General features: G+C 39.3%; 1 protein-coding gene across 1 annotated transcript in view; it reads left to right on the top strand.

The window, feature by feature from the left end:
* Window positions 1-5,213: 5,213 nt before the first annotated feature.
* LOC122774671 (DNA-binding protein SATB1-like) overlaps window positions 5,214-9,913 on the top strand; it is a 107,700-nt gene continuing 103,000 nt past the window's right edge. The window contains exons 1-2 of the mRNA XM_044034145.1: window positions 5,214-5,267; window positions 5,696-5,791. Of these exons, the coding sequence (XP_043890080.1) occupies window positions 5,214-5,267; window positions 5,696-5,791 (150 nt within the window). The remainder of the gene's footprint in view (window positions 5,268-5,695; window positions 5,792-9,913) is intronic.

Raw genomic sequence — 9,913 nt, 5'->3', positions numbered from 1 at the left:
GTGGCTAAAACCGGTTTTACTTGGTCTCCTTGTATGCAGCCATGTTTTCACTAAGGGTGAGATGAGGCCAGCAGGGGGAGCACACAACCCAGGAAGCACTTCTGTACTGTTTGTGACTGTACCTGAGATAAACCTGATCTAACACTTCTGTTCATCTGTCTCTGGTCTGTCAACACAAGACGCGGCACTCAAAAACAGGTTCATCTGCGTGAGAGAAACCAATGCATCAGGTGCATTTTCATGATTTTTAGTCCTCATGCCTATACACTGTTTTGGCCACTTTTCAAATCAGCCTCTTTTTTTATTTATTTATCAGACAAGACGAGACAAGACAATTAACTCGGGCATGTTTGTTTTCTGTAAGACTGCTGCAGGTTTGGAGACGTCTTCTCAGCGCACAGGTGTGGCCTTGCACGAAAGAGCACGACGATACTGTGCCTTGCAAAAGTATTCAACCCCCTTGGCTTTCGTTTTTTTTATCTGTTCTAAATGTCCCTTGATTTCTTTTCGTCCCATTATTTATTCTCATTTTATGCCTGGGGGGGTTGAATACTTTTGCAAGGCACTGATCGCCACACTGATCGTTTTGACCCACTTCTATCAGGCAGTTCAACAGTCAGGAGTTAAACAATAGTCAGCTCTGGAGAATATGAATACACTCACTTAATGACTTTACTTCAAGTCTTAATGCACAAATAAAACCACTCTTTTGACTCCTTTCCTGTAGAAAACAACTCTCGAATTGTACTTGACAAATTGTGCGCGTGAACAAACAAACTTCATGAGAAAGTCAACTCCCTTAGTTTGACTCCTGACTCTGAATCTGCACATAGTTCGTTTGGATTTAGTAAAATTAACAACCTTCACGTCCCTCAGCGGCTCGCCTCACGCCGCAGGCGTAAACTTTACAAAAGTCAGTGTCTGTGCAAACATTACATATCACAGTCACCCCACACCTGCCTGCACAGTTCAGGCTGCACACACTCTATGACTCACCACCATGTGGACCAATAAGACCGAGTGTGTGTAAAGCAGAGCCGGTTTGTCTGCTTTGCATCAGCAAGTCAGATTAATATCAAACAAAGCATGTTCGTGTTCCCACATGAAGCAACATGAAGTCTTGTTTCTGCCTGATTTTAAACCCATGTTTTCTTACCATGAACATGATGGAGTCTCAAATAAACATGTCATTTCTGCACGGGATAACTCAGGGTTGCTTGCAACTGTGCATCTAGATTGATTTGAATCAATCTAATCTTGCACTTGTTTTTTAATTTCTTTGTTATATATTAAACAAAGCGCGCTTCCTGACTATCAACTTTGTTGTTTCATTATTGTATATTTAGTTTGATGGATATTTGCTGGATTTGGTGTTTGGAAGAGTTTTTTACGCCTTAACTGTTTAACACACCGTAATTGCTGTTGGAAAAATAGTTTCTGTGAGCTGAGAAGTTGCACTTAAAAGCCAACGTGTAGTAATTACGGCAATTTTACTCGCGCTGTTGCAAGAGTTGGAAAAACTGCCTGTACTTAGTTTGTAGTTAATTTTCTTGGCCCTGTTTTTGGACAAAAAACTCAAACAAACGTTATTCTAAATAATGTTTTATACTGTTCCAATTTCGGGTCACACGGTGGTGTAGTGGTTAGCACTCTCGCCTTGCAGTGAGAAGACCCCGGTTCGAGCCCATTGGAACAAGGGCCTTTCTGCATGGAGTTTGCATGTTCTCCCCGTGTGTGCGTGGGTTCTCTCCGGGTACTCCGGCTTCCTCCCACAGTCCAAAAACATGCAATGTGGGGATTAGGTAAATTGGACATACTAAATTGACCGTAGGAGTGAGTGAGAGAGTGAATGGTTGTTTGTCTCTAGTTGTGTGTGGCCCTGCGATGGACTGGCGAACTGTCCAGGGTGTACCCCGCCTATCGCCCGATGTAGCTGAGATTGGCACAGCACCCCCCCGCGACCCTCTGGTGGAGGATAAAGCGGTTAGATGATGACTGACTGACTGTTCCAATTTCAAATTTGACACGCCGAATCATGTACAGCAACAGTGGCTCGTTTTCTGGTTAAAATAAGCAACAAAAAGTCCAGACAGACATTTTGAGGCTAAGATGTTAAAAGGTTAATATGATATTTGTGTGCATATGCGTTTATATAATATGCTCTGAAGCCTGTAGATTTGTGATTCGACCCGGCGCCATGACAGATTTTGAAAATGAAAAATTCATCGATGTCGATGCGTCTGTCAATCACACCCATGTCCACTCACGTGTGTCGTAATTTGTCGTCTATTTCCCTGTAAGTGGAAACAGCATTTACCACACTGAGCTGTGAAACTGAAGCAGTGTAACCCGGTAACTCCTCGTGGAAAATGTTTTCTGACATTCATTGTGAATCAAGTGAAAAGCAGAAGCTCAGTTTTCCCAGAGACTTCCATTTCATTAAGAGACGGTCCATTGTCTTTGATCGTGGTGACGTTATAAACACGCATGCTTCATCGACTCCTCTAAAGCCACTCGATGCTGTGTTTCAAAATGCTCTGCGCTTCAGAACCGGAGCTCTTATTCATCTATGAAGCACTTTGTAATAAACCTCCCTCCCATACTTGCCAAGCGAAAACAGATATCATACACAATGACAGAAAAGACTAGATAGGTAGATAGATAGATAGATAGATAGATAGATAGATAGATAGATAGATAGATAGATAGATAGATAGATAGATAGATAGATAGATTATTCATCTCACAGAGAAATTCACAACCCTAACCACACTAAGCTAAAACCGTGTGTCCCACATACAAAAAAACAGAACACACTCAAACAAGACCGACTGGTCTCCGTTTAAGACACGGCACACAGACTGTTCATGTGCTTCTCTTTGCACTTTTCCCTTGCCCTGCCCTCCACCAGTATAATCTTGTGAGCTTATTTGTTTTCATTCTATTTTGAATTATGCCAAAACTGTAACAGGGCATTCCCTGTGTGTAATAACTGAGCACAAAAAGCAAGGAAATGCTTTTTATTATACTGTTGGAAAGCCTGTTTATTTCCCTTTTTAAATGCGGGTCGAGCAGGATGTGCACCCTACAGCCTAGATATATACATTGTACTTTTTTATTTAACCTTTATTAAACCAGGAAAAGAATCATTGAGATTAAAAATATTTTTTTTTACAAGAGTGTCCTGACCGGCATTAAAATCACTTTGCATCCAAATCTCCAGTCAGATGTTTCTACCTCCGGGTCATCCAATTTCCCCTTAAAAGTTTCAAAGTTTTCTGCAACATGTTCCACGCAGAGGGAGCAGCAAACCGAGACGCTTTCTTTCCCAGTTCTGTTTTGACTTTTTGACAGAGAGCAAGAGCAAATCCCGAGACCGAAGACTCTAAGTCCCAGTATTATTTCGCTTAATGTAGGACAAAAGGTAAGAAGGAAGAAAACCTAAGATTGCCTTGTAACTGTTATTGATATATTGATGAGGAGGGACCATACGGTGTACAGTGATGAGTAAGCGCTTTAAAACCAGTGATGAACAACAAAGAACAACAACAAAGAAATTTAGACATATCCTGCAGCCAGTAAGCAGCAGGTGAAAATAATAAAATAACGAGTGATACAATGATTTTGGTCATACCTGTCTGTCTGTACACAATATTAGCAACAGCATTGGTTTCCTCTTTAAAACAAACACCCTTTAACAGAATAATAAAGGACAGACACTGCTGTCAAACCTGTCAGACTAACGTAAAGGCATGTGTGTGGGAATCTTTGAGGGACAGTAAGAAGCGTTTCTCCGGTTATTTCTTCACTTATGGCTGCTGGAACCACAGACTGGGCCACTATGGAGTTGGTTGTGGGACGTTGAATAGAGCGGGCCTGTGAACCAGGTGTGAGCAGAAAGAGTGCAGATAGTTCCAAACCAGTAAAAACATCACAAACCACAAACGGGTTCCTCAGATACTGACTTCATTATCCTCGAGTAAAGATATCAAAAGCAACAACAAACATACCATACAGGTGTGGTTCGAGGGCGCAGTGTGGCCTTCTCACACTTTTGCACACTTTTGCATACACACCGCTGACCTATCAGCTCGCTGGAAAGATGGCACGCCAACGCAGACAGAATGAGAGGTAAATGTCGCCCAGTGTCCCTGTTTGCGGTCGCTTTTTAAAATTTTAATTTTTTTAATAGGAGAAGAAAATAGATAATAAATAAAGTGTGAACCCCAGGAAGTGTAGCAGCGGCTTTAGTGGGAGACCTCTTCCCTGCAGAAAGAGTACCTGCGACACAGGAGGTACACAAGTCTGACAGGTGTAACAGTGGCCACCAAAATTACATTTTGTGGTATTGTGCACAGTAACGCCTGTCACAAAATTATATTTCGCATTGTTGCACTGGCCTGGTACAAGAAAACACTCTCCACACCCGCTTCTCTCTAAAAATAAAATACAAAAAACCCACTTTTTTTTGACTTGGATGGGATTGTCTGGTGTTTTTGGAGCTGCTTGTTAGTTACAAAGAAGAACGAAACATTTACCAATACCTGTGTTACATAAGTGCAAGAGAGATGCCAAGATATCTTTGGTCTAGATGGTTGTCAGTCACACCCAGATTCCTGTCCTGCTTTCCACCCACACCCAAGGCCTATTATTTTGTTTTGTTTTGTTTTTTTCAGCGACGGGTGACTCACCTGCCTCTCCCTTGTTACTATTGGTCGGAGAAAAGCAGTATAAGTAGAAGCGCATCGGAGGTGAAGGCACTTCTCTGTCGACCTCTTGCTCAGACAAGTGCCCACGCTTCTCATCTGCACACATCTTCCAGGTGAGAGTTAACTTTGTTGCGTTGACTTGTCAGTCGTTGATTTAAAGATAAGTTTGTCTCGCGATGCACACATGCTTTATTTACTTATAGGATTGAGGCCAGTTCTGACAGTAATCTGTGCCAAAACAAACGAAATTGATTATTAATATGAAGATTCCCTGTGTGTCTTCAAAGGTGCTCATGAATTGAATCTATTTAGGTTAAGTTAATGAAAACTTCAGCTACTCAGTAAGAGAAGTTTATGTTTAACAATGGTGACTCTTGATTCCCCCCCCCATCCAATTGCAGAACTAAAGAAATGAATTCTGACATCACCGCTGGGGAAGCAGCAGTGGCACTGCTCACCACATTGTTCGATCAATATGCACACACTGACGGAGATGCTATGACAATGTCCCGAAAGGAATTCAAGGACATGATGCAGAAGGAGTTCCCTTGTTTTCAGGTGAATATCTGTCTCACCCTCATGTTTCACACGTATAAGCTGGTGTGTATTAGAATTAGAATATGCAGAATTTATAATATATATAATATAAAAAGCTATATTCGTGTCAGATGCCGATATCACAAACTGGAGTACTTTCTTATGCAGTCATTGTAGACCTTTTTAACTATGAAGCGGTTAACAAAACAGTATTCTGGCTATTTCCAAGACACATACACAATAAACAGCCCCCAACATGACTCAACATGGCTTAAATTATTTACACATTTATAGTTTGTGCATAATGTTTGGATTGTATCGGATTCAACATTTTTATCATCGTACGAGACACCAAGAACTGCCCACATACAAAATCTTTTTTATGTTATCATAGTTTTATCAGAACCATGATTTTGACATATTTCTCTGCACTGTGCTTTTGTTTTCAGAAATCGGAGTGCGCTGACGACAAAGGATGCGACATCTTCCAGAAAATTGACTGTGACGGGGACGGTCTTGTCAGCTTCCCAGAGTTTATGGGCCTTGTCGGAACATTAGCCTTCTGTTGCCATGGTTTTATGATTCAAGCAAACCAACAATGTCAGTCACAATGTCAGCAAAAAAATAAAGCTAAATAAAGCATAAGAAGATGCCATTAAACCTTATGAATAAATACACTGAACAATAAAGTTCAGCGGCTTGTGACTTCATCCTTCTTGCATCAGACACATGCTCCGCTCCTACATAAATAAAGCAACAATGTAAACAACGAAAGGCTTGTTTTTCTTATTTCTTCTAACTTATACAATAATACACTACATCATGGTCAGCAATTGGTGGTCCGTGCATCAATATCCAGCATCAATATCCAGATGATTTAACAAATCTGATCTTAAATGAGTTGCTCATCTCTGAACTTATTTAAATAGATTATGTCGCTAGATTTGACAGTTGACCGGAACTAAATGATTGGTTTGAAAAATGAAAATACTGCTGTTGTCATGGAGACAGCCAGGTGTGGGGGGGTAAATGTCCATAAAATAACTCCTTGCATCAAAGAAGCAGTCACTTAAACCTCAAATTTAAATGTCGCACAATTAAATTTATGAAAAGTACGAGTAAGCGTCTCACACGCATTTATCTTTGTAACGAGCTGCCGATCAAAGACAACGTCCACATTATTGTTAGCTTAAGGCTGCAAACGCGTCTTTCTGGTTCTGCCTTACAGGCGTTTTAAGGCACTTTTGCCTGATGAACACCCAAATGTAGTAGTTTCCAAACAAAATAGTCAAAGGGAATAAAAAGGGAGTATAAATATCTGCCATCCATAATTAACCCTTAGTGTTCATACGGTTTGTGTCACAGGTTTACAGGTCATATATTCCGGCTTTGTGTGTTGTTGAGTCAAAGTTATGATTCATTTCATATCGCAGTTTTAGTCGTTTTATAAAGTAGCAATAATTCTATGTCTTTCTTTTCTTTTTGTTCATAAAAACAAACCAAGTGAACTTTGAACTGTGACGTTTTTCCAAATTTCACAAATTCTGTCCCATTTGAGACATTTTTGCTACTTTTTGCTCAGGTGTGTTTATATAGTTGGTGAAAATTATTTTTTTTTTTCCATCAGATTGCCAATAGGTTGTGCTGAAAAAAACGATATAAGACACTCTATATTGCACATTCTTATAGCCTCTGTATATACTGTACGTTTTAACATAGTAATGGAAAAATGCAGCTGAAATGCTCTGTGTTCTAAGGGTTAACACCATCAATATTATAGTCAATATATCATAATTAGAACAATAGCACAGACAATTCAAATGATAGCGAGGTGTGGTCCCAAAGCCAGCACAGGAAGGTTCCACCAGGGACAAGGTCTTCAGTAGCATGGCATGAAGAAAGTGAGTGTACAGATGTGTACACTGGCAACATACCATCCACCCAACACAGGAGAATGAACACATGATCCAAGGAAATCTCACCCTCTGCAAAAGATAATAACGTACGTTTTGAGAGAATGCATTCATATATGCAGTGTAAAGTACCTAACAGGTGATACTTAAAAGTACAAGTCTCTTACCAGGCTGTATTTTCTTATTCTCTCCTTAGAAACTATGTACATGCAGTACAGCAACTGACCAGCAGGTGGAGGCACAGACCTCACCATGACACAATCAGCCTCATGAGTTGACAGTGTCATTCATTCATTAATGCCAGTTGTTTTTCCCTTTAGATGGATTTGCGTCAATATTTCATAATCTTCATGTAATTTGTCAAGAAGACTAAAAAGAAAAAAAAAACCCTAAGGATTAAAGTTATCCAAGAGTCTCCAAGTTTATTTAAACAATTTATCCAAGTTTTAATGGCACACTTTAATAATAATGATAGTTAAAAGAATCAAGGTTTTTTTAATAAATGTGACCATAATACGGGACATTTGGAGACTGAAAGAAGAACTCGTCAGCTCCCTCTGATGGTCAACCAAGGTAATGATAAGTCATGATGACCTGTGACCTCAAACCAAATGAGTAACTATGGGTTGTTGTTTGACCTCGATGTGTATGATTTGTATGAAATACGCTCAGTTCAGCTCAAGTAAAGATCACCTTTCCCATTTCACAGACAGGGTTTATTATTATTACTATTATTATTGTTGTTATTATAATGATAATGATAATAATCATCATCATCATCATAATAATAATAGATACCAATATCAATATTTGCCCTGGCGTGTTGTTTTTTTTGTGTTAGCACAAGGAAGGATGACGATATATCACCAATATTTTGTCCCAACTCTGATCATAAATAAAACGCATTATACAAACAATAACAATGAAATACTACAACAGATGACTCACCTGATGTAGTATTTCATTGGGCGCTTATAGGTTGTGACTTGGTGCCACCAAAAATAGTGTCAGACCGAGCCAGGTATACAACAAAGTTTGCAGTCCAACAGCGCCCCCACCTGGCAAAAGGCAGGTTGTCTACCTCCATCATCCTCAATACTATGAATCAACATATGCTGTTGCTGTCTAATCACTGTTCTGAGGTCAACTTTATTTATACACCACAATGTAAACAAATACAGGTTATTCAATTCAAGGGAATTTCAAAAGATAAATTTCAAAGATAAATTACGCGAAATCTATTAATTGCGGGGTTTTTTTTAGTGTTTTTTTTACGGAACCCTTTTTTATTTGGGGGGGAACTTTTTTGTTCATATGGAACTTTTTGTCTTTAGGGGAACTTTCCTGTCTGTGGGGAAACTGTCACGCGTGACGTCCGTACGTCACTCACGCGACTTGCCTGTCAGCTAGCGTGAGTATCTTATTTAGCCTAATTGGACCAAGTTAAGTGGTGGAACTGTATCATACATGGATTATTTTTTCAAACGTCGTCGGACAGAAGAGCGGATGACGAGGTGGGGCGGACATGTTGGATTAAAGTTAGAATGACCATCATTAACATCGTTAACGTTGTCATTTACTTCAGTTTCTCCTGCTTCCGTCGGATTAAAAACGCCGGAACAGCAACAACCGACAGATTATATTCACGTGAAAACGTCAACGGTGAGTTTTAATGATTTTGTTAGCTTTGCTGACTGTGTTATTGTGTTTCGTGTGCTGTCTGTCGCTGTGAATTTATATTAGTTGCTTAATTGGCGTATTTGATTAGTTGGTGACGTGTTTTGACTTCCGGTAGAGTCTGTGTTGAATTCCAGTTTTCCATATTGACCCTAACCCTGATTTTATTGGTCTCAATGACTTCTGTGTCTGCTGTATTTTCACTTGGACCCACCTGCTGTGTTGCCAAGACAACTGTCTTCTTGTTGTGTGAGTGTTTCTATAGTTGTGGGACACATATTACAGTTTAAATTTTGACTAGGGCTGCAACGATTATTCGATTAATCGACCATTAACCGATTACTAGATTAGTTGTCAATTGATTATTGGGTTTGAATTTTCAGATTTTTCTCTGCTCCATTTGACGAAGAAGTCATTCAAATTGAAACAAGACATTTGAGAACATCAGCCTTTTTATTTTTGGGAAACACTAGTCAACATTTGGACCAAAACAAATCGATTATGAAAATATCGGTAGTTGCAGCTCTAGTTTTCTAGTTTTGACAAAGATTTGAACCACACTACTGTATGGGTTTGCCCCACTGTAGTTAAACAGTTGTAGTTGCATTTATTCATTCATTCATTTATTTAGTTATTAAAAACAATTTATTTAATCAGCGATTCCAAAGAAATTCATGCCCACGTACTGCCATGCCCCATTCCAAAGCTTTACTTTATGATATGTACCAAATGCTGTCATTATGTTAATGCAACCAAAAATAACGTTCTACAAAGGTTTCCTAAATGATGTGACAAAAGTAACTTAAGGAGAATGATAAACCATAGGACAACCAAGGTCAAACCTTCAGTTAACGTTTCCAGAATGTTCTGGGAACCTGAAATAGTTAGCTGGACTACGGCTAATCAATATGATTTATTGTGTTATGAAACTGGCTGTATTGCTGTTATTGGTAAAACTATCCCCTCAATTTAACATTATTTCCTTCCTGGTCTTTTTAATTACTTGATACAATACATTTGGACAAGCATTACTCAGGAAAAATCAAGCATAGTTAAACCAAAAAATCTTATTCTAAA

The sequence above is a fragment of the Solea senegalensis genome, linkage group LG9, assembly GCF_019176455.1.
Source record: "Solea senegalensis isolate Sse05_10M linkage group LG9, IFAPA_SoseM_1, whole genome shotgun sequence".
Taxonomy (NCBI): Eukaryota; Metazoa; Chordata; class Actinopteri; order Pleuronectiformes; family Soleidae; genus Solea; species Solea senegalensis.
This window is presented reverse-complemented; position numbering and strand designations above follow the sequence as displayed.